General features: G+C 42.2%; 1 protein-coding gene across 3 annotated transcripts; it reads right to left on the bottom strand.

The window, feature by feature from the left end:
* Positions 1–284: 284 nt before the first annotated feature.
* LOC122783623 (bromo adjacent homology domain-containing 1 protein) lies at positions 285–25,406 on the bottom strand. 3 transcript variants are annotated; one of them, XM_044048371.1, is made up of 8 exons: positions 24,921–25,406; positions 24,721–24,836; positions 6,941–8,722; positions 4,675–5,027; positions 3,469–3,628; positions 3,248–3,327; positions 1,379–1,470; positions 285–544 (listed from the first exon to the last, which is right to left on the bottom strand). In XM_044048371.1, exons 3-8 carry the CDS (start codon positions 8,700–8,702, stop codon positions 355–357), a joined length of 2,637 nt encoding a protein of 878 aa, XP_043904306.1. In that variant the 5' UTR covers positions 8,703–8,722; positions 24,721–24,836; positions 24,921–25,406; the 3' UTR covers positions 285–354. The 3 variants fall into 3 exon arrangements, with proteins under 3 accessions (XP_043904306.1, XP_043904305.1, XP_043904307.1); XM_044048370.1 differs by lacking the exon at positions 24,921–25,406 and having other exon boundaries at positions 24,721–24,906; XM_044048372.1 differs by lacking the exons at positions 24,721–24,836; positions 24,921–25,406 and adding an exon at positions 13,730–13,949.
* Positions 25,407–26,092: the final 686 nt, after the last annotated feature.

The following is a 26,092-nucleotide window of genomic DNA, read 5'->3' as shown; positions in this document are numbered from 1 at the left end:
GCAAAGAGGAAAGGGGGGCACAACTTTTTATGTAACCTCAGAGCGCCGTGGAAGCCAAACAATCCAAGCCTCATGAATGGAAAGTCTCTTCCTCACTTGTTCCACACCAGGAAACACTGAAATAACTTCTTCTTCTGCAGTCGACTAAAGGGATGTGTGCTTCATGATGTGTCACAAACACTTTTTGCGTCACCTCCCCTCACCAAATCAGGCCCCCCCCTCCCCTCTGATCATGAGGTCCACAGCAGAAAAGACAGGTGAGCTCACTACTTCAGTCCCCCCCCCCACCCCCTCTGTGCAGGACGGGGAGTTTTGTGATGATTAATTCAAAAGATGCTGCAAACGCTCTACCCTCTACTGCAGGTTCTTCAGGATGCGTCCGTAGCGGAAGTCGTAGACGTGCCGGCAGAGATAAACCAGCTCGGGGTCGACGTCTGTGGGCACACAGCGGTGGGAAGGGGGAGCGAATTCGGGGCGACAGGGCACCATGCTGGCACTGCCAGATGGAGCGCCTTCGGCACGCCGCTTCACCAAGGCACAAAATCTACGGGGAGGAAAAATAAATAAATAAATCAACAAGTGAGGCTTTCAAGCGTCAACTTTCTGGTGTGAAATCGAGTGCTAATCTAATATATCTTTATGCTTCTTTAGTCAAAGTGTGGTTCCATTAGTCAGATTTTATGCACATTTTCAGGTTTTTACGCCTTAGTGAGGTGGAAACGTTGGCACATCAATGAGAGGGAAAAGTTATTGAGAGCAACCGAAACAGATTCAGTGAATAAAAGAGGACTTTTAGAAATCATGCGACTGAAAAGTCCATCCCAAATCGGCATTTCACTGTATGGGGAAATTAATGGAAACAGCACATACTGATGGGGAAAATACAGGAAAATACGGGAAAACCTCCGGTTAGTGTAAGAAGCTAATATTAATATCATAATAAATTGAAGCAGCAGTAAAATGCAGAGTTACTGGTGTTCTTTAGCCATGTCATTAAGTTACACTAATTCGTGTTTTTACCGGTGAACTAACTTCCAAAAGTGGCTTTGCAGCAGTGGATGTAAACAACTTAACTTTTATTTATTTTTCGGAACCAAAATTTTTTGTTTTTGTTCAAATGTGGGATTCATTTTGATGGAAAATGATGTTTTGAAAAAGGTACAAGCAACTGGAGCAATCCATTTACAATTGATTTGTTGGCAATTGTTCAAATTCATTAACAGTTACAGTGTCACCACTGGGTGATAAGAAAGTCAGAAAAACAGGCGTCTGCATATCTCCAGAGCTGACGTGTTAATTGAAGACCAAGTGTGTGTGTGTGTGTGTGTGTGTGTGTGTGTGTGTGTGTGTGTGTGTGTGTGTGTGTGTGTATACCTACCTACAGTACTGGGCTAGTGGGAGAACGTAGCATCTGTCTTCTATGCAGGCTACACTATTTTCATCCTGATGCCGAGAGGCGAAAATCTCATTCTGAAACAAACAGTGGGTGGACAGTGTCACATCAACACAAGTGTTTCCTATTGTGCAGGCTGAAGGCTGAAGAAGTGGTGATGCCTCACGACTGCGAGCACAGAGGCTCAAAGTCAGTGTGTTCACGCAGAATAGGACCCGCGTCTCTGTGCTTCTGCCCTCTTTGCCCTGACACACGTAAGCCAAGAACATGTGCTGTTAACACTCGAAAAAGAAGAAGAGACGAGACGTTTTATGTCAGCGTGTACACTTTCTCACAGCTTTTCTCCTCTTACTCGGCCTGACTGAGGTGACACATGTATCGTCGTCTGGCGTTGTGGTTATCAACAGTTTCAGGTCTGCTGTGGAAAAGATAATGATGTCTCCAGCAGCAGGCAGGGTCTAATTATTTTCTTTCCAACACCTAACACATTTCTTTCTTATTCACATTAATCATTATGTCTTACTTATTACTTATGAGGAACAAATCAATAGGTCATGTAACATTATACGTAATGAAAGTGAATGACACTCAGTGAAAAACATTATTATAACCAAAATTGTCAAAGCACAAATTGGCATTTGTTTTTACACAGATTACTATTCATCGAACAGTATGTCATTTCTTTCAGTGAAAAATAAAAGACCCAGTCTGATGACATTGGGAAGCAGCATGGGATCATGGGAATTGTGACAAATACAACAAAATAAGAAACACAAACACACCAGTAGTTCCTCTCACTGGATGACACCACCAAAAAAACCCGACCAAAATTAAATTAAACTCCTTCTATTACAACTTGGCATGCATACTTCTCATGACTGTAACCCCTGGACCGTTTGTGATGTCTAGAAAATGCACAGCACCCCCCGCGTGACCCTCATGTGGAGGATAAAGCGGTAGAAGACGGACGGATGGATGGATACCGGAAAGCAGAGAAGCAGAGCTTTACGCCAATATACTTGTCATTGCGCTGAGGACTCCCCGCGGAACGATTGCCCAATCACAGAAGATTCACCAGCGTGACGTCAGCTTCTCATCATTCACTCATTTTAAAATTTTTTTGAATCAAAATAAGAAGTGAATTAGTCAACAAAACCTACAGTCTCAAAGCCGCCAGAGAAAAGGATTACTCTTTGAAGCAGTTAAAATACCTTTAATCTCATGAAACAGCGGTGTTCAACCCTTACTAACACCTTTTAACCGTTTTCTCTGACTTTGGTTCTGTATGCATCAAACCCAAAGGCACCTCTAACAACCTGAGGACTGTACACTATCTGTATATACTGTACTGCTTGATATCGTAGCTTTAAAGCCAATCCTTTCTGCACGAGATCTACAGAGACACGGAGCGTTCAATATTAAACGATATATCAGCGCTGTGTGAGACAAGTCATCACATAAATACAAGCAAAATACATGAATAGAGCAATGAAACTGTACAATAACTCAGTGTGCAGTCGAGATTCATGATTATGAATCGCTGTTCACGTTTTTTTTTTCCCAGGGTTTATTGGAAAACAAGCACATTTGTTCTATTTATTCCTCTTGCCTCCCTAGATGATTTTGACGTGATTATCTCTGTCAGATCAAAGCAACGGTCACATAACTGCCTCTGCTCAGCTCGTCCTCTGACCAACACACACTTCAGTATGAAAAATCAAGATTATGAAACAAAAGAGTCACTGTGGAAGTAGCACTCTTGTCTGACACACACACACACACACACACACACACACACTGTAATATAACCACTGTGCAAATGTAAGTCTTTACTCTGAATCATTGAAGCCTCACCTCACAGTGTGCGCTGGGATCTCGTCCTCCCTGGGTGTGCTCAGGTCGGTAGTACCAGAAAAGACTCATCATCAGCTCTCCTGAGGCAGCAAATTGAGACACACACACACACACACACACACAGGGGTAAACAAGCTTGGCCATGAGCTTTATCCACCCACCCATCCATGCACACAGAACGCTGTATCTTTAACAGTCTTCCCCCTCCTTGTGTCCTTTACCTGTTTTGGGGTCCTCCCACAGCGATGATATCTTGGCAACGTATGGGAGCGACTTCTTCCTGGGGCCCGATCGTAGCAGCACAGTGTCTCTGACACGTATCACTTCACCGTCCCTCTCCACTCCTTCATAACACTGACGCAGGGCTGTCTCATCTTCTCCCTGAGACAGACAGACAGGTGCGCACACACGGACAGATTATCATTACAAAGACAACTCCAATTTCCATCTCGTCGTTAAATGGTAAGTTGGTCCAGAGTTGTGGTGTTGACAGAACATAAAAATGTTACAATGACACACTGGACTTTCATTATTATTTACTGAAGAGAAATGGCATCACATTCTGTGTTGTCAGAGTCACCTTTTGCCTCCAAAATCTTGAATAAATAAAGTTTTTCAGAGGTCAATCACAAGGTCATGTTACAGCAAGGCACGCGGTACTTAACTCAGCTTCCCTCGTCTCTCTTTTCTCTCCATCACTTACACAAACACACATCAACACAGTCACAATCCCTTTATCGCTGAGAGACAAGACATCAGTGTGTGTTTGAATACAGGAAGGGAGAAGCTTGATGTGATCTCATGTGGTCAAAGACGACACATCAAAGGTGCATTTCTATGCCAGTACTAGTGAACACTCATAACTGCCACTGTCACGACACGCAATCAGGTCACCGAGGTCGGTTCATTCCAAGCATTACCAACATATATAATCTCATTTTCAGGAATGCGAGGACACAAAGTTCTTGCACTTTTTTACATTTTTATCATTTGAGTCCAAGATAAAAGTTGGTGGCAAATTTATCAAAATTTTCAAACACCATGCAAATATGATTTGTGAGGTCACGGTGACATTCAAATTCACATCAATTCTCATCAACTGAAAGAAAACAAAAAGAAACATTTTCCAGGAGTTACTGAGTCACCATGTTTATAACGTCGAGACAGACAAAATGAGGGACAACTGGTAAATTCTGTGTTCAGCACTGGCTGTCGTCTGTGCAGAGGAATAAAAAAACGAATCTGTCACCAACAAAAAAAAAAAGAAAACTGTGTGGTCAAAACACAATTATCTTTTCCCACCGGCCTACTTTTTCCTTTTTGACATGTTTCTCCAAACATGCTATAATCATGTAGATTAGGAGAGAAAAGCAGGTACAATCAGACACTAGTGTCTATAATCTGGAGACTGTACACAAACAACCTACCGCGATGAAGACCTCCCTCTCTGTGGGCATTCCAACAGGCCGCCAACCGTTGGTGGCGCGTCTGCGGCTGATTTTCTTTTGTTTGGTGCTGCTCAGGCTTGGCACCGGCGACGGCTGTTTCTGGGGCAGTCTTGTGCGGCCTATGGACAGGGAGCCATTGGACGTTTTGGTGCTCTGAGGACATTCTCTGGCCAGCTTCAACCTGGCCTGGGATGGGTCTGACAAGGGGGTCAGCAGGTGGGGTTTAGTCTGGGTGGAAGTGGGCGCGGTGGACAGTGGGCAGCTGGACATGGGCAGGGAGGGGGACACCAGAAGAGACGGGCTGCGGTCACCCTGAGGGGAGGCGTATCCCTCTGGAAAAGGAAAAAAGTGAAATTTAAAAAAAAAAAAAAAGACATAACATAACACTCTTACAGATGATGTAACATTGACTGTATTCATAAATAAATCATACATTTCTGATGATCTAAATCAAGATCCAAATGTTCTCTGAAAAATTATGCTGTACTATTGAAAAATGGCACACCAAAAAAATAAAACACCACCAAAAATGTAATGACTTCTTTACTGACCCCTGCTGCATCTTTCCACAAAGTTTGATGCACAGCGGCGCAGTACTTGCATAATCGAGTAAACAGACAGAGGATGCAAGAGAATAAAAAAAATCCTTGGCAGACAATAAACTCAAACACACTCAGTAGCCGTTCTTCAACTTAAAGTCTTGCATGGCTCCTCCAAGGATGAACTAAAATAAAAAAACAACCTCTACATACATACACATGCATGTCTGTTTAAGGCATCTATATTAAAAATATTACTCCTTATCAAAAAATATCTAAGTCAGAGCCTTGAGCTGTGGAAAACAAAGAAAAAAACGACAGAAATACTCGCACATGTTCAGCCACACAACTCGCTTCAGGCACAACAAAGGAACAAAGGAATCTCAAGTTCAGTCTAAAAGACGAGTGAAGCAAAATGAGCCGGGATAACGACGGACTTACCACCGAGCGGGGAAAAATACTCTACCTGCTTCAAATCATATTGAAAATGCTAAATGTGCTCATTACAACATTCTCTGTTATTCCAGATTAACATGACAATGATATTTACATAAGAGAGAAACAGTTTGTGGAATGAGTCAGTAGATGATGACGATGATGATGATGTGGGCCCCCGTTCAGACCTGGTATTCACATTATACTTGATCACGTAATTCATGTACAGTTAACATAAAGGTAGCATATTTACATCCAGACACTACTGTTTAATAACTTGCACTTGCACACTTTATGCACTTAATTTTAATAGAAAAATAAATCCAGGCCAAAGAGGCATCAAGGCCATTAAATGCACGTAGAAGAAAATCATTTCTTGTGAGTAAACCTCTATCGTTATGGTGCTATTCTTCTGTTTTACTCGCATGCTGTCGTTAATTATAACTTCTCAACTTTAGATGTGTGCATTTTCTGACTTTTTTTTCCTTCGTTCCCTGCGTTGAGCTGCGCCACAGAAGCAGGACGTACAATATTTTTTAAGATGACGGCCAGTTCTGGTTCTGGCTCTGTCAGTTGGGTGTATAAACACTCATTCACCCCGCAAGTGTCTGTGATCGGGGAAAACCAGCGACCAGTGACCATGGTTACAGCTGCTGATATTAATTGTGTCAGGCTGTGGTTCCAGTTGGGAAACAAAAACAGAAATAAACACCGACAGAGGCAGGGGTTGTTCTCTCTGACCTGAACAGCGTAGTCGCTCACAGGTTAGAGGTGGAGCAGCTAATATTCCTCAGTGGTTCGGTCATCCCAGAAAGTACAAAACACAGCTATACTCATTAATTGTTTACGACGCCTTAAATATTTGAAATACAGCACTACAAGAATGTGACAACAGAAAAACAGTCTTTAACAACTGAAAAGTCCTCGTCTCCAACATCCGAGTCCTTCTGCAGTCAATGGTTAAATCAGACTCAGAGTCACAAGTCGTGGACATTAGGACTCAAAACACTGGCACTGATTAGCGTAGCGTTGTCAGCTGCAGAGGTGTCCCCCCCCCCAATCCATTGTAATTTTATTCATACAGCCCAGGAATGTGGTTACATGCATTTTAAAACCACCTCAAAATGTGGTTTCTGTGATGGGATGGATTAGGATAGTTCACGCCTTTGCATGCCTTTGATTGGATGACTAAGGACAGACAGTAATACCAAGTCTGAACGGGGTTTACGTTGTTTCAAGATAAGAGACAAAAGTCTGTATTTCCTACTTACCTGTTTTGATGCTGTGCGTACATCCAGTGCATCCTGTGCTGTAAGAACACCCCCTGCTGGTGACGGGAGGCACGGCCCTGTAGGTGTAGCCATTCATCCCACAGGCGTCACCGTAGCAGGGCGAAGCCACAGAGTTGCAGTAGGCGGGGTGAGGCAGCCCCGAGGGATGGGACATCCGCGAGTCCAGCAGCTTGGAGCTAGTCATCTGGTTAGGGCACAAACTGGAGGGGGCAAAGTTCAGAGGTCGCGAGGCCAGACCCGGTGATGTGGTTCCAGTGTGTGTCGGGTGGGCGATGTGGACGTAGTAGCTTGAGAAGCAGTGGTCAGCAGTACAGAGGCAGGGATGGGGACTGAGGGTCAGGGCTGTGTGTGGATGGGAATGGGTCAGGGACGGTGAGGATACGAGGCACTCGCGCTTCACAGGGGTCATGGCTGTGTTCAGGGGCTGATCATCTGATTCTCCATAGGGCTGCTGGCCCAGGAAGAAGGCCAAGCGGTGGCAGTACTCCACAGAACCCTCTGGAGGACAGCAGTAGTACGGGCTCAGTTCAGTCTCCAGCTGCTCCTCCTTCACTTGCTTCAGCGGGTAACCGAGCATGCTGCGTGATTGGTAGCCTGGTTTGGTCAGTCTATGGGTGCAGCTATTGGTGTCCCACTCCACTTTGGGCTCAAAGTCTGCTTTCTTATTGCAGGCTGTACAGCCGCTGTGTGGGGAGGGGCTCTTTTTCCCCTTCAGCTTCTGTGGTCGTCCCTTGGGTCGGAGTTTGACTCTAGAGTCTTGTTTAGGGGTAGAGACTGAGGCCGGAGGCTTGCAGTCTGATGTGATAGTAGCTGTGGGAGGAGCCTTTAATCTCTGTTTGCTGGTTGCAGAGGAGCTGGTTAACTTCAGCAGAGCTGCAGCGTTGAGTCCAGCCAATCGTCTGGGCGCGGGGGCATTCAGACTCTCCTGACTCATCTCCCCGCGGATGACTTTGGCCTTCTTGGCCATTTTTGAACTTTGGCACAGATCATGCCTGTGAGATGTTGAGACTTTACTGGTGTGTCCTCGCGAAGCCTTCAGACCTCCATGGACACCACTTCTGACTGCGTCTGCATCTGGGGAACCTGCTCCACTTGTCGATTCTTCCTGTGTCCTGGCCTGTTTGGCTGCTGGCTGAAGGTCAGAAGCTCTTTCCAGGAGGAGACTGTTCACCGCCTCAGCATTGAGAGAGGCCAGACGACGCTTGCGTGGTTCTAAGACATGAAGAGCTTCACCATGACTTGAACTAACTGACTTTGATTTGCTTTTCGGTGAATGTTTTGCTTCTCTTCTCTCATTGTTTTTCCCCTTTTTGGTTTTAAGTTTAAGGGATGAATGGCGGTGTGAATTGTTTTCTTCATTTTCTTCAGAACTCTTCTTTTCACGAATGCTTTCCTCCAATCGTGTGAGGAGGACATGGCAGCTGAGGCCCTCCTCACCTGAACCTCCAGCTCGCCCCCTCAAGGGATACAACTTCCTGTCCAGTTTTTTGTCACGCCGTCGGTCCAGTTTTCTGTTCTGGTCACATTTTTCCTTTCTCCCTCTCTTGTGAGTCGTCTTCTTCCCCATGTCTTTCCCTTGCTTGACGACCTCACTTATCTTCTTTGTCCTGCCAAATCGCAGCGAGCGCTCAGGCCAGGCGCCGCCCATAGTGCCACCATGTGGCCAAAGAGGACAACTATCCCACCAATCAGTGCTACTGTGGCTCTGCCTGAGGGAACCCTTCTGCCTTGCGTGAGTCATCACATGCTTCTCCACGGGGCCTAGAGGTAAGAGACCAGAAAGTGGTCAAACACTGATTGGTCCAAGTTGCATCACGTCCATACAATGCTCACAATGACAACAATACATTCAAGAGTTCAATTTGAACACACGCCGAGATGTTAATTGGATCAAGTGAGAACTGGTTCATCCTACATGGATTCACATTCTAGTAAACATCAGAGTATCAGGTTTATTACAGAGTGGGGGCTGCTTATTTTTACTTAAAAGAAAATTAAAGTCAATATGTAATTAAAGTTGTGTAAAGCTTTTTTGAAGTGAACTTAATGACCCAAGGTAAAAAAAAGACTATAAAAGACACAAAGCATAGATGTCAAATATTTAACCCTACAGATTACAACAGCAACTGGTGATTCAACACATAAAGACACCTAATGAAGAGTAAATTCAGCAGAACGCTTTTGTAATCAATAGCACCAGCCACTGAGCACCTGTTTCCTCTCATTACAACGTGCTTGGGTGAGTGTGTTTTATGTTGCGCTGAAAAAAAAACAAAAAAAACAGACGCTCTCTGTCATTCATTCACTTCGCTCACCGCCTTATCACCCGGTGTGCACACTGCATGTAAATATCACCTTGTTAAGGCCAATTGTTCCATCTGAAATATTAAGGCTGAAAGGATAATGTCAAAAAGGATGCACTGCACAACATCACACTCAACTGGAGTGAAATAGAGACAAATTAACAGGCGGACTAAATGTCTATTTCAACCTAGTCACATTGAATCACTTTTTATTTCATGGTATCGTATTACTTACTCATCTCAGCAAAACGTAAAAATCAGCAGCCATCAATTACCCTGAGTTTTTTTTTTTTGTAAAAAGTAACAAACAACCAAAGAATAAAAGTTAAAGCTGTGTGTTTTTATACTGAGGGTCATTAACAGTTATCGTCTGCCTAATGAGGTGGACAGAACTGTTACAGCTAAGAACTGCACAGAAGTGTGCATACAGCAGCAAAAACCACAACAAAAACAAGCTGCGATTTTTCCATAGTTCGGTGTTCATTTTAGTAAATCAAGTGGGTTTTATTTCCTGTACCAACGTGGGCTTCTCGCACCCCCTAATCACATAATCTAGCTATAATCAGTTAATGAAATACCCTCTTGAAGACTATTGTCATGCATATTTACAGCATGTGCTCCCTAATCTCTTTGAGCAAGACGGTGTTTGTGAAGTTCTTACATTCTTCCTCAGTGCAGCTCATCATATAAAAACACTAAACCAACATCTTCTTATTATAACTTTTTTCTATTTATTTCCATATGCAGTTTCACTTCCACAAGTCTGCATCTCTTAAGGAGCAAATGGCAATGTGCCGCACTGAAAAGCCCGAGGCAGCTTAATCTGCAATTTGAACAAATCCAAGACCCAAGATTTTGGCCCAAACGATGACTCACTGACAGCGAAGGCCCAGCAAAAATCCTCCAACTTGTTTGCTTTTCTTTGTCTATGTCTGAAGGTTTGTGAATCAAGAAGACTGAAATGAGTGGGCGAGGCTGGCAATAGGATTTGGCTCCAAGTTTAAAAGAAACTACAGCAAATTTTGAAATTTCTTATTTAGGTTGATTAAATTGCATTGCAATTTTTTTCCTTCAGCAGCTTGCATATAATATAAAATTGAAATGCATCAACGTGGCTTCTTGCTTGCAAATTCAACCTTGAAACGACAACAAAATAAAAAACCTAATGACTTTTTATCTCGTCTTTGCCCTGTCACAGGACTCCTAACTCTACACTGTGCTTCTCAGACGAGATCTGATCAGTTTCATGGTGTGACCTTGCCGCCAAGGATTGAAATTCAATCCCTGCATTAAACCAAAAAAAAAAATCAGAGGTGTTTTCACACCATGCTCAACAAGCAAACTTTGTATTTGAATGTTAATTTACAGTAGTTCTCTGACATGGAACCATTATGTTCTCCTCAAATCTGCCCTGCTTTAAAAGCCTCAACACTAAGCCTTTATAATGCCATGGAACCACAAAGGACTATTTTCTCGCAGGTTTTGTGGGACATCACTGAGAAGAGCAGGAGGAAGAAACGCTGAAAGAAATAACCTGTGAGATATTATCTCAGGTGGCACCACTCTGGGCAAAAGGCAATTTGGCTCTTTAGAAACTGTTCAGCCTGGTGATCCGCAGGAAGTAATTTCACATTTATAGGAAGATCAATGGCCCTGCGCTCTATCTCTAATTGGTTAGAAAGCAAATCGTCAGCTCCTCTCATAGTATCAAACAGCAAACTCACCAGGATCATTTGATCCTATGATAAGAAAAATCAAAGAAGGGTGGAAAAAACAACAGATGGATTCAAATAATGACTCCACATGATCAGGACACGCAGTTTAAATTCAGTTAGCACTTTTGTCTCGATGGAAGACTCACAAAACTGTATTCCTGTCACTTTGAGTATTTCACAAGCATGGATTTGTGGTAACAGGCTACAGCTTCACAGTATTAGCCTTGTGGTTCAAACTGTGGTCGAAGATGTCAAAATGTAAAATATCTAATTGCGATTTTTCTGACAAACTGCACAAAAGTATTAGGGCCCCAATGGATTTGTTGTTTTATCAATACTGTAATGCAGACCATACGGGATAATTATTTCTCAATCACTTTGTAGGAACACATCCAGAGAAATATGGGCATGCAATTTTAAAATAACAACATTTTCAGAAAAACAGCATCTACGTGGTAAAGGGTCGAGGATTTACTGAGACCTTCACATTACACTTGAACAATAGCACAACCATGTCTCTCTTAAACCTGGAGTGGAACCCTAGTTTTTTCCATTTAGTACTTTTCCTACTATTCCACGCTGGCAAATATCTCATGCTTGAGCTTTACACACACATGTTGTACGAGTTAAACTCATTGACAGTTTCAGTCCCATCATTCCAAACCAAATGCAAATGATTACAGAATTCAACAGACATAAAAACAACAAAAGAAACAGCCAGGTGCCCTGAGACTTTTGCACAGTACTGTATTTTTGCAAGTGCAATTTGAGTTGCCATATCGTTTTCTTAACTTTTGTAACAGTAATTGAGAAGAAAGAATATGAACTATACTACAATGTAAGGATGAGAATTTAAAAGATAGGAAGTGTATCAAATATTTCCGTATTTTACTTTGAATCGGCATTTAATGGTAAAAAAAAAAAATAGAACAATCAAATTGCGGGTATTACAAGCAGTATACTAACAACTAGCCATGTTGTGTACAGTAAGACAACATGTTAATATCTGTTGCAGTGTTTATTTATATTAATTTGCAGTGAGTGAGTTTTTTCCTAGTTAAAAACACATTCAGGGGTGTTTTTCTTGTACATCATCACCTTGATATTGGGTCATTAAGTTGAGTAAAACTGTTAAATATAATGAAATCAGAGGCCACTTTGTAAAAGTATTTAAAGCTAATGAAGACATGTAATTATATGTATGCTTACTCCTATATTACATTCTTAAACATGATCAATTCTATAGTTAATGATAGACTTGCAAACCAATAATTAATGCTATAGCTGTATTTGACTATTATAAGTGTGTACAATGTCTATGTCCACTTTATTACAGAATATAATACAGTTGTTTATGGGCTGCTTATACATTTGAATAGTGTTGAATGTCATTTACGGTGTGCGAGTGAGCCAAGTCTTATTTCATTTTAAACAACAAAACAAAAACAGCCAGGGCCACCATTATATATCATTGACACTTAGTTTGATATTCTTCCTTCAGTGTCTCAAAATGTACTTATCCACTTCGCCAAATAATTCAGTATGAATAACTTTAAAAGGGTTAGGGCTATAAGTGAATCAAGCACCGACAGCGTTTGTGAATTTAGCACTGCAATATTTTCACAACAGAATTAATACAATTCTGTTATGAGGAAAAAGACAAGTTGAAACATCTTCCCCATCCTTGTTTCCACAACACACGATCAAAAAGAAAAAAGAACAACACCTAATTCAGCCGCTTTCTCTGAGCACTGGCAATTCCCTAATTAGCCAAATTTGCCTTGTGAAAATACAAAATCAAATGAGACATAAAACACACATGCTCACACCTCACACAATCAGGTCACAACGCTTCATTTTTAAGAGGGTTTTACGCGCCAGAAAGCTTCATTAAGTATCACTAATAACCTGTAATTAATACTTAATCCACTTGTTATTTTTATGTTTTGTGCTTTCAACTTCCAGGTGCACAGAGAGGAGATAAACACCCAGCAGCAGCAGCAGCAGCAGGGTGCCTGGTATCTTTAACCATGGGGGTCAAACTCTTCCTTTACATTTTCCATGTCACAGCTGTTGACAGGCAGGTTTAACTGGAGGCAATGACATGTTGGAGGTTTATCAAGAGGAGATAAAAGACTACAAGAATTCCAAACATGAGCTCACTGAGAGGGTTTTTCCTCTCCTCTCCTTTTCTTTTTTTGTTTTTGTTTTTTATGGTGTTTATCTACATCATCCGCTCACATGTGGAGGAGTAGTCGCATACATGTACACATGGGTGAATGAATAAACGGTGGCACAGAGGAATACAGTAGGATGGGATACAGTGCAGCCTGACGTAGCTTCTTGCCCATCTGAAGTAGCCAGGCTCTAAATATGGGCTGTGGAGGGAGGGGAGGAGGAGGCTACCCGAACATTTACACACACACACACACATATATATATATATCTACACACACACCGAGCAAAAATAAAGGGCAGTCAACCCTCCTGATAACATTTTTATCAACAGATTCCTCGTTAACCGACACGGCGGCTGTTCAGATCCCGGTCCGGGCTGAGCTCTGGGGAGGATCTGGCACGAAGCAGCAGCAGCAGCAGCCGCTGCGAATCGTTTCTGGTGCACGAAGCGAGAAAAATAGGTTGTGCGCTCCTCTCGTGGACGGAGCAACTTCAAAAAAAATTCACGGCCAAATGGCAGCAATTCCCCTTTCATATACACACACAATTAAAACGTCGTGGTGGTAACTTACAGCTCGCCGACACGCCGCTTCCTCCTCCTGCCAGCCGGGAGCCGTCGAACAAATCTGCGGGTGAGGGAGGGGAGGAGAGCCGGACTGGTGTGATGGCAGAGCTCCGTAACTGGGAGAGCTGGGGAGGAGTGGAGAGAGGACGGTCGGTGTGAGTGTGTGTGTGTGTGTGTGCGTGCGTACGTGCGCGTATGTGTGTGTTCTTCCTGGTTGAGCTTCCACCGTTTTGTAGAAAACTTCACATGTGAACGTCGCTCGACAGCCGCGTCCTCCATTGACGACAGACAGCAGTTTATTTTATGAGACCATGACGGGTGGTGTGAAAGTAAATATTTGCAGTATTCGCGCTAACTTGGTTCCACTACGACGCTACATCATGGATGTCATTTACCCCCCCTGCTGCTGCTCCTCCTCCTCCTCCTCCTGCCTCATGACGACAGACTCACCCTGTCATTTGTCGTGACCAAACCACCAGCAGTCAACCACCAGACTGTTAAAACACGTCTACATAAATTCACGTGAAGGGTGAACAAGAAGGGAGCCATTAAAAACTACATCAACAGTGTCCCATGTGACATATGGTGGTCACTGTTCTCTAAACATTTCTGAAAACTTGATATAAACCACAATATGAGTCCAGAGTGATTAACTCCATTGGTCTCACTCAAATATCTTTCAGAAAAAGAAGTTTCAAATCATTCCATATTGATTTTTCTGTCTTGATTGCCATGATTTTGAAACATCAGGTAACTTCTCACAAATCTGTATTTATACAGCACTTACAGCTGTTTATACACCTTCACCCGTTCACCCACACTTTCATACTCATTCACACTCTGCTAGCACAGCCATCAGGAGCAGCATGGCGGTTAAGTGTCTTGCGCATGGACACATGAGCATGTATCATCGGGAAGCAAACCCACAACCTCGCTCTACCACTGAGCTACAGCCGCCTCCAAATGTAACATATCGTGTACACACAACATCTTAACATGAAATGGATATATACTTAGCCTGTGTTATGTTAAAGGAAATTATACAGTGATACGTACTGTTACTGAATCATTAGCCTGGCCCATTGTAATTCACAGTCATGAAAACTCTCTGAACACAAACATCAGCATCAGTAAGCGACACTCAGTTCACCTGAAGACACTGATCTTCAAAATGCAACATCCGGTTAGTCCCACTCGACTGTGCAAACACTTGTTTGCAGTAGGACTGAACAATTCATAGAAATTTGATCAAAACCGCCATACGGCCTACTGCAATTTTCAAATCACAGGAGGTGCAATATTTCCTAAAGTGTAAAAAGATATGTGTCAAATGACCATTTTAGATTAAATATGGTCCTGAACTCTACACACCATATTCTACAGACTTTGTTTCTCACAGACCATCGGCACAAATATCCCACAGTAATCATTTTAAATATGTTATTCAAATGTAAATGAGAATATTTAGGTAAAAATGACCATTCCTCTGATATTGCAAAGCCCTTTTTTCTTTGCGTCATACGATGCAAGAACTGGTTGACATTTGTGTTGCATGTTCCACATGTAAACACAGTGTAAATGCTATTTCAGGACAAACCCCCGCAAACTTCACCCACAACGAGCACAAGGAGACTTATTTCCACACTGCCTGTAGGCCTGTAACTTATTTTATCTACACGACATTAAGCTTTAAGGTTAAATTTATCTCGTAACACGACTCCTATCCTGATTGAGGTAATTTAATCTTCTTCTTTAATCTTTATTGTTCACAGATGTGGAAATTTGTCTTTGGCTTCACGGCCTAATCGAAAAACAACACATCACCTAAATCACATTTACCAAAACAATTTAAAGATTTCCAGATTTGAAAAGGAAAAACAGTACAGGTGATGCATGTTTTTTGTTTTTTTTTTAGAATTTAACATAGCTGTTGGTATGAACAATGTCGCTATAGCAGCTCTATATTGCTGAGTATATATATATATATATATATATATATATATATATATATATATATATATATATATCATAGACACCAATTAGTCATGACATTAAACTAAACTAAATTAACGCGTTCAATTCATGATTAGACGGAGGCCAAGAAGGTTTAAAAGCTGCTTTCAAACTTGTACTGAAGTGCGGAGATTATCTAGTATGGAGATTATCTGAAGGGAGCTGAAATGTGTGAATGCAAATGTCTGCAGAAGTCACTCTGTGAGATTCTCCTGTGAGCTCACTACCTAAAATAATCCACAGTGAATGACAGAGTGAGCTGAGCTGAGAGCGGAGCAGGAGAAACTGCAGAGGATTCACAGAGAGTGAATGAGGCAATGTCACGTCTCCTGCCCGCTACCAGCCAGACACCACCACCCGCTCACCTACATCCAGAGGAGTTTCTCCTCCTCCCGCCTCACTCGTCATATGTGAACGAAAAACTCCAGAGAATGTCCTAAAGTCGCATATAAAACACAGAGCTCAGAGTCTCCTGACCCGACTGGGACTGAAAACAAAATGAACCAATTATGTTACAGATCAAGTTCACGATGTCCAGATGGGAGGATGCATATGTTCCCTCAACACGGCCAAACAGTTCTGAGAAACTCAAGCAAAAAGCCCTGAGCGCATTCTTGTGCTATGTTGTCTAATAACAGGCGTGCCGTCAGTAGCAGACTCCTAAGTAGCAATGTCACACTGTGAAGTTACACACTTAGGAAGAAAAATGATTGTACTTTCCAAAAATTAAACAAATGTTTGTTTGTTTTTTTATCACAGAGCATATGGACGTCATTAAGCATCAATGCTGTAGCTGGTGGAAGTGGAGCCGCTTCTAAATACCTTACATAGCTTTCATATAAGAGCTTTTTCTATAACAATCACACTACAGAGGTTTAATCTAAAGGCAGAGGCAGCAATGTTAGATTATGAGTTTGTATTTAGATAGATTTTCCACTTTATTTAAATATGTTCTGTACATAGAATCCCTGTGAGAACATCCCTTTATTATTATTGGATCAAATTCAAATACATCCAATTTAATCTATTCAGAAAATGTCACACTTTGTGTGAATATTTACATTATTATATGGACTCTAAGCTCACCACAAAGCTTTTAAAACCTCACATTTCGCTGGAAAGAACGGAGTACCCCATGTCTTAAACTACTGCTGCGGCTGCTCTATTAATTTTTATGCACTTTAATCTGCAAAGTCACTGGTTACTGTAAGCAGTCAAATCATGTGTTCAAGCAAAAAATAATCCTACGAGTTGGCGCGTGTTTCGGCCAAAAATTGACACACTCAATTAAGTGCAAGTATCTCACATTAGCACAGATTGCTTGGTTACTTAGTTTGAGACACTGGACAGATTGGTTCATTATAATATCACCCATTATACATGTAACTTAAAGTGACAGTAGACGGAGGATGAGTGGATCTTCAGCTGAGGAAGGACGGAGAGTGATTTTGGTGCATCCATCCATCACCTACCACTTATCCCATCGCCAAGTGGAGGATCCCCATGTGTTCACAGGCCAGCCAGGAGATATCATCTCTCCACCTGGTCCTAGGTCTCCTCCCTAGGGAGATGCCCTGGTGGCATCCTCACCAGGTGCCTCAACCACCTCAACTAGCAGCTCCCAGATCAATCTCAATCTCAAAGAGAAAGCCCAGCCACTCTCCCGGGAAAAACCCATTTCGGCCGTTTGTACCCGCAATCACGTTCTTTTGGTAATGACCACAGATGAATGTAGGAACGACCAGTAGATCCCAGAGCTTTTGCCTTTTGGCTCAGCTTCCTTTTCAGTCAAACCTTTTTATTATGGTGCAGCAACCAGTGTTCAGACGTAAAGCAGAGAAAGGAAAAGGCAGCTGCATGGCTTATTAAATTATCTGCACACTACTAATAGATGCCTCCCATAGGACAAGAAAAAGTGCTGGGTGTTGCCAACGCTATACGGCCACACAATAACATCCAAACTACTGACCGCTTCCTCTCAGATGAAGACAACGTATAAGCATGCAATGCCTGACTTCCTCTCCCATCTTCTGATGGTGTTTGGCACTAATCTGGTACACTAGTAAACACATGAGAGAATCACTTATTTGCATATCAAATTCAAAAACTACTGACGCATGATTAAATCATTCAGTTTGACTCCAAAAATGACAAGTTTTTCCTGAACTCTCTGCCTCTCTAGCACACAAGAAGTGCAGCGAGCAGAAGAGAGAGACGGAATAATCCCAGTTATCACACAAATTATAGGTTTATGTCTTTTAATTGCATTTGGCCCTTGCTGAGCAGCGACGGGAGCTCCTTCTCCTTTCATTTGGGATCCAGACTAGCTTGAAAGGCAGAGGTTATGTAATCTGAAAGAATCTGAACCTGCCTCCAGTAACGGAAGACACTTTCCTACACCAGAGCAAACGTCAGACTAACAAGAAATAGTGATGGAAGGGAAAGGAGCAGACAGAGCGCAGGAATTATGAGCCCTTACTTACTGGAGCAGTTGAATACACACTTATTACATCAATTCAAACTCTCAAAGACGTCTTTTTGTGCCGAAAGCAATTCGAGTGATTGTCATATTGTGCAATGTCAAATAATCAATAGTGCTTGCTTTTTCAGGGGAAGCTAATCTAATCAGCTCTATTGTAACATAAAAAGGTAAATCACATGTACATGTACCCAAGTAGTAGCCTTTTATTCCAAGTGACACTCGGACTACAGAATATTGTTGTGTACACTTGTAAAGTGTGAACTTAATGAGCAGGAAGACTGTGGCCAGCTGCGGATTCATGGGGATTACAATATTTTTTTATTAGCCACTAGTTTATACAGCATGGAGATGTGAACACAGCTGTATATCCTTATATCACCAGCATGTTCTGTATATTCATGTTCCCGGCAACCACAGGAATTGTGTTTCCAATGCCTCCATTCTTTGGCAACGCAGAAAGTTGTGGCATAAAAAAAGGAGACAATGTGGAGGGAGGAAAGTGTTTAACTTACCCTGAACGCAAACCAAATAAACTTAAGTTACCTAGACATCACAACTCTCCAATCACACCAACACTGAGTGAAATGTTTAAATCCAATATTTCCTTGACTGACCTCAGCTGCCGTTATGATCACACTCTAAGAAATGTAGTAAGCGTACATACAAGACTGTGATCATTGGTATTTGGATTGGAATGATGCGAGTGAAAGTCGGAGGGAATCACAATCACACAGAATCATCACTGTTCTAAGGAGAAAAAACACAACATGTTTCTCCAAAAGGCTCCATTTTATGTCCGCGGCGATGTTTCGTGGGAAATATCACTTCAGGTGACGAGTGCAGAAAATTACAAACATAAACAGAGACAAATTGGGCTTCACAGCCAGCAGCTGTTAGAGCTGTACGTTCAATCACCAGCCACGGCATATGTCAGTGTTCGGAAGAAACAACAACAACAACAACAACAAAACCTGCTCACATCAAAACATGTAACATTTATAAAAAAAAAAAAGGACTCGTGCAAAGACAGCCACTATGAAACACGGATGATTTAGTCTAGAGGTAAAAAAGGAAAAGCAGGATTATTAATCCACTTATTCACCGTATTTTGTAGACACTACAAATCTCCTCGTAGACGGAAGCGAGTCAACGTCTTTTGACTTGTTATATATTGTAAGAGGAGTGAACGGGTGAATGTTGAAGGAAAGCAGAGTGTCCCACTTCTCATTGCCATGTTGAAGTAACAGCGCACATAAGGCCATCCGAGCGACTGTGGACCCCGAGCATGGTGCGGCATTAAAAATTAATTCAATAATCAGAGCAGAGCCTCTACAGTTAAAGGGCTGCCACGGGTTAATGAGGAAATTAAACACACAGCCCCGTTAAAGGACGATGTCACACACATTGAGATTTCATGTTATTCACAAGGTCGGGCCGCAAAACCAACAAGGCGCCGTCAAGTGTGCGAAATAAAAAGGCATTAATGCGCTAAGAGCGGAGCAGATGGGACTCATTTCAGACCGTTGAGATCACACTTGATGTGTACGTACAAGGTTTCTCCAGGACAATGACAGAGGATGAATGCAAACAAGCCGCTTTCAAATTGAAACCAAGCAACCATGACTTTAATCTCACTCATCATCGGAAGCAGCTCCTGTGGGGAGCTGATCAAATGACAGCCGATGTAAACACACACGGGTGCAGAAGAAAAATATCCGAATCACTTAAAAAGAGTCGCCAAACAAGAGTAAAGTTGCCTGTCATAAAGACACAGAAGCAGCAAAAACAAGCACTAAGGACACAGGTACTTTTGCTCAAAGCTGGTGTTGTGTCATGTCATGTAAGCAGCCCTGCGTGAAAAACAAGACAGATACCAAGCAAACACTATTCTCTACAACACAGTCAGTGAATCGATGTTCATTTTACGAATAATTACACTGTGCAATCTGTTTAAATATCACAATCATGACAGGTTTAAGCAAAAAAAGTTGTCTATTCCAGCTGTGAATTATTATTATTATTATTATTCAATTTATAAACCTGGAAGATTACAAACCACCAGATGCTTTTTCAAAAGACTTCAATTATGGGTAAGTTCAAATGGATCTGAGCAACAACGTGCATCATTGATACGACTGAAAAGACAACCATTGAGGGCGGGTGTGGCAGAAATAAATGTCCCCAAAAAAAAACAAGGACTGTGCCGTTTCCGATGAATATTAAAGAAACTAAAATATGGCGTGTTTGTTTGCCACAGGACATTTTGACCCGGTCAGAGCAGGAAAAGGGTCCAGGTGTTTCTGATAACACACAGCCTCACTGATTATCATCATCATTATTATTTACACCTGTGATTCTCCTCTTGTGACGTGTCAAAACAAAAACAAACAAAAGTGTAGCGCTGAAACAATTAAATCGGTTATTCGATTATTAGTCAATTACTAAATTCCCAACATTTCCGATTGTTTAAGCTTCTTAAATCTGAGTATTTTCTTCATTTCTTTGCTCTGGATAACAAAGAAATCATGAAAAGTGAATCATTTCGGTTTGTGGACAAAACAAGACATTTGAGAACATCATCATTTACAGGTTTGACGAACAACGATCAACATTTTTTAAGGTTTTCGGACAGATGAATGCATTATGAAAATAATCGTGAGTTGCAGCTCTACAAAAGTGCATGAACAAGTACAGAAACAAAAATGGCAAACAAATATGCAAAAGCATGTGAATCCCCTCACAGTCCTACATGGCCATCTTCCTTTGAAGCTTTCACCGTTTAGACCGGCACGTTGGCTGAAATCCACTGCCAACTCACAGCCGATTGCCTTTGCAGTAATGACTCACTTATCGGGCCGTCTTGGCTACTTAATGACGAGGTCTAGGTGTGAGTCATTAAAACATGTCAACATTAGGTTTTCGTGGCATTTATGGTGGTAACGAGCGAGAAAACATGGGTAGAACGAGTATTGTGTGGTGAAAGCCTGCTCAAGATTAATGTTCAACTGCAATAAACTAGTGGGTCAAAGAGTGGCCTGGCAGCTTTTTCATTTATACTGCAGGATAAACTCATGGCAGCCCTGAAAAATGACATTTGGCCGGAGAAAAAAAAAGAAATAAAAGTTTATTTATGGCTGTGTGAACAAGAGAGAACCTGAGTTGTTGGAGTATATTTATAAAACCTATGGGAAAAAAAGGCCTAAATCAGTGATATTTTCAGGAACGTCTCCTTTACCTGAGTCACTGACGTCTACACAAGTTCCTCTGTCCTTTTTGTTGTTTATTTCACCCACTGCACATCCGTGGTCGAAGGTGACCAAGTCATTTTTCTACTGTACTGCAAGTACATTCTTCTTCTTCTTCTCCTTCTAATAATAATCATTTCTAGCTGGCTGGACACTGAGAAGTGCGATCCACAGTTCAAAGTTCTACTCAGTCTTATTTTACCACATATTCTCCACAACATGTTTTAAAAGGCTACATTTATTTGACAGCTTTTCAATTTAGGAATCAACACTGAACAACTGTGAGTTTATAAAACACACTTGTCTCGTCTCACCTCAGAACTTCTCTCATGGTCTCATTTTAATAACTGTCTAACATTAAAGAAATAAGTCAGTCCAAAATTTAGAAACCCCGAGTAGTAGAACTTTGTTTTTTCACACCTCAATTAGTCATCTTGTAGCCAAGACCTAACCCTCTGGTTAATAATCACAACTTAAAAGTATCTCAACCAGCAACCACAAGAAAGAGCTGTTAGCACTGATGTGTCATAATAATGTCTTACATAATCAGCTACCGTGCCCACCAGTGCTTTTGCCTTTGATTTGGATTATTTTGAGTAAAAGTTACACATTAATACCACTATACTCTTTCTTGCATAGATGTTTGAATGCTTGGGCTTTGTTAGTCTGACTATGTGGGTTCGGGATCTGAATAATTCATCCACTAATGTTGATTAAATATTTCCTTGTTGGCCTGTATATTATTTTAATCAATGCACTGAGTTCAAAACAATGGTTTTGGGGGCTCTGAATTAAGCAATTATTCTGCTTTTCTACTGTGCAGTCATATCAAAGATCTGCACAAACACACACACAGACACACACACACACACACAGGAATTCCTTGTGCCATTTAGCAGGCTACTGTGGATAAAGCACTGAAATATTTACACCAACTGATTTCATGTAAAACCCTTTAATGCCATTCTCTGGTTAAAAAAAGTGAAGAAGAGACAAATATGTCGTTTCCTTATGCCCTTATTGACCACTTTCCTCTCAGTCTGTCCTCATCAGTGAATGTATAGTGCATGTGGTGATGATCATGCGCTGATCCCCCCCCGGCCTCAGGCCTGTGGAGATGCATCCATGATGTCACAATGTGAGCTCATTGCCTTGTGACCTCATTGATTCCGTCACTGATAAGGACTGATTTCTTTTGCTTTTGTGAATCCTTGTGCATTTACCTGAGCAGCCATTAGCCTATAGCCTCTGTCTCTTTCACAGGTCACAGAAGCCGGACCTTTACAGGCCCAATATGAATCAAACACAAATTACAGCCCCGAGAAATGCCACAGGCATTCAGGGCCATGAGGTCTGTATATACCTCAACACACACACAGGTTTGCCCAGCTATTCTTCTTAAGACACTACATTGGTGCACATTCAACTGGGCAGCCTAAACAAACCCTAACCATGTCACAACCAGTTCATTCCTAACCCTAACCTCAGCCTAAACATAATTCACGACTCACCTTAACCAGAGCCACATAATTAAGGTTCTGCTTCTGCAGGACAAGGATTTGGTCTCCATGAAGTTACCTACAGTTGTGAGGACAGCCAGATTTAGTCGACCCTTCCTTCCTTAACTCTAATTCTAACCCTAACTCCGACAACCAAGTCTTGACCCTCACAAATCCCTTTGAGGTTGACCATGCTGATCTTTAGAAATCATCCAATAAATAATAGATTAAGCTGTGTGTTGTTTGTTTGTTTGTTGTGTTTTCTTTTGTTTTTTGGTGAAATAATAAACAGTGATGAGACACAAAACTGCCCAAATTCAATCATTTATGTTCTGTCTTTTGTGTCTGCACAAATAGTTTAAGGAGAGATATTGTATAAACTAAAGTACATGAAACATTGTCAGATAAAGAAAATAAAGCTTTAGTCCACAAAAACTGAGTAATAATTAATTGATTATCTGCCATTCAAAGAATTAGCCCAAATCTATCTGTAGCAGTGACAGGCACAAACATTTCAGGCAGCAGGGGCTCAAGTGAAAATTTATTGAAAAAAATAACATTACTTTGCAAAATCTTGTACTAACTTGCCTATCTTCAATAACCCATGCAGATATTTAATAGGTGTGCTCAACAAATTTCTGCTAAATTACTATGCAACAATGCACAACAGCAATCACAACATAATTTTGACCATTACATCCTTTAGTCTTTTTAAATAGAGGTAAAAAGGAGCAGGTGCTTGAGCCCCACATTAGTTATATCTGTTAGTTAACTATCTGTGCACATACACCCTATACATCATATGCACACACAAACACACTTCTCTCTAATCACGAGCATTGACACTTTAGAAAATATGGACGTAGTCTTCCCGTTCTCTACCTGATGCCAACCCAGATTTAACAATATATTGAATAGCAACCATGAAAAAAGATCGAAGTCTACGGAAAATGAACATCATCGTAACTTTTCACTACATCGTCATTAAACATGTTCCTCAGGAGTCTCAAACACGACTTCCAGTTCTTCCTCTATAGCACATGATATTGATTTTATAAATGATGTTCCCATTTAGAGGAAAGCAGACGCTGGAGTGGATGCCAGTGTGATTGACAGCTGGTATTTTCCAATATAGGAATCTGCTTATGGATGATGTCTTTGAACTTATATTGACTAAACTTCAACATGACGTCCTCTCTTGTTTGTGAGGACATTCTCTCGTCCCTTACCCCTGAACTTGACCTCATCTCAAACACAAGACTAAAATGAACCCTGGGCTCAAGACCATCTCTTCAACCTAAAATGTCCTCTGAAGTTGTGAGAACCTGCCAAATGGTCCTCACAGTGGTGGGTTGGTGTGTGTAGGTGAACACAAAAGCACAGCCATTCAGCCAAATGAGCTAACCACAATATTAGTGAACTCAGTGGACACAGTGTCACTGTCATTGACCTTGTTCTTTGGTGGCTGCTGGTGGTGATGGGGGGGGGAGGGAGGGAGGGAGAGGGCAGTTGTGGTCTATGATAACACTCAGTAGGGCCACTAGGACACAGTACCACTCCCTGGGAATCTCCTTCATCACCACAGCTGCCCCTGCAACGTCCCCCACTCATGACTTTAGAGCAGAAACAGGGGAGAGAGCATGGCCACGCAGCCGCGGCTCTGCTGCCCGAACCAAACAAGCAGAAAGCTCAATGAGAGAAGGAGGAGGAAGGAGGAGAATATCATGTACGTGGAGCAGCAGCAGAAGCAGCTACTTACCGTGGCGTGTCTCTCTCTGCCACTACACCTCACCTAGGCTCTTCAACGGCGTGGCGGAGACACTCGTGTCGGGGCACCTTGTTTTCCCGAACGGCCGAAGGTGGAGGCAAGTCCGGCTGGAGTACACAAACACGAATGTCACCCGAGGTTTCGCCACTCCACTCCGCTCCGCTCGAGCTTAACAAAAAAAAAAAGCCTACCGACGGAGACGGAGCAAACAACTCCCGCAAGAAGAAGAAGAGGCAACACTCCTCCTCCCCGACACGAGCAGTGTTTGTCTGCGCTGTTTGCGTCTTGAATATGTCCTTCTAGTTCATCCGCAAACCCGGAGTGTCGCTCACACGCGTCGCTTCTATCCGTCACTTGGCATTAACACAGAGGCAGCTTTCAGTTTGCGCACCAGTCAGTCTCTGTGTGCGTGTGTGTTGCTACTGAACAACAACTAGCAGCAACAACAGGACTGACAGACGGCAGGGCCTGGCCCCCTCCTGCGCTTCAAAGTCCACGAAACCCCCAGCAGCAACAACACAAACACAAAGTCTCCGCGCGCGATCCTCGGAATAAAAGTAACAAACGTGTTTTACATAACGAGCACATCCTCATCCTACTTCTGCGCTGGGGCATGTGATGGCAACATGGTGAGCCTTTTAAAGGCGTATCCACGCGTTACTGCCTCATTGGATCCACCCCGTTAACTTTGTCAGAGGAGAGATGCGCTGTGAGTGGCGTTATTAGCTGGACATGGTGATGACTGTCAGTGTGTGTGTGTGAGGTGCAGGCCACGAAAGACTCGAGAAGAGGGAGCCTCATGTCGAGCTGTGCAGCTGTGAGTCAAAGTCTCAATAAAAGTCTCAACTTTAGATCTATTGTCATTTATTACTGCTGATGCAAAGAGGCCAGAAAGGGAAAATGAAGAGCTTCTAACAAGACATCTGCAGGTCTTCTCCATTCTATGCTGAGAAAGTGGCAGAAACAGACAGGTGGGTTTTTTTTGTTAGTTTTTTTGTTTTTTGAAGAGTGTTTCTATGTCATCTGTTTCTTAAATCTTAAAGTTTGACACAAACTGGGGTACACCTGAGTAAGGTACCCAACCCAGGGTGCTGCTCCTAATTCTAGGAAGGTTTCTAGTAGAGGATGGGTTAAATGTTAAATGCAGAGAAGGAATTTCCCCCGCAGGACTGATAAAGGACTCATTTTACAAATCACAACAGAGAAGAGAAACCCAACACACACAATGAGCAAACACTACCTAAAACTCCCTTTTAACAGGAAGAAATCTCTGACTGAACCAGACTCAAAGATGTGCGGCCATCTGCCTCGACCGGTTGGGGTGAAAGGATGAAATGGGGGACAGAGGAGAGATAGAAGAGCG

The sequence above is a fragment of the Solea senegalensis genome, linkage group LG17 (genome assembly GCF_019176455.1).
Source record: "Solea senegalensis isolate Sse05_10M linkage group LG17, IFAPA_SoseM_1, whole genome shotgun sequence".
Classification (NCBI taxonomy): Eukaryota; Metazoa; Chordata; class Actinopteri; order Pleuronectiformes; family Soleidae; genus Solea; species Solea senegalensis.
This window is presented reverse-complemented; position numbering and strand designations above follow the sequence as displayed.

Excerpts from the sequence above, each read along its gene's own strand:
- LOC122783623 (XM_044048371.1), bottom strand. The coding sequence starts at position 8,702 with ATGACTCACGCAAGGCAGAAGGGTTCCCTCAGGCAGAGCCACAGTAGC. Across the intron at positions 3,328-3,468 it reads GTGGGAGGACCCCAAAACAG|GAGAGCTGATGATGAGTCTT; the intron begins GTAAAGGACACA and ends TTGCTGCCTCAG. Across the intron at positions 545-1,378 it reads CCACTAGCCCAGTACTGTAG|ATTTTGTGCCTTGGTGAAGC; the intron begins GTAGGTATACAC and ends TCCTCCCCGTAG.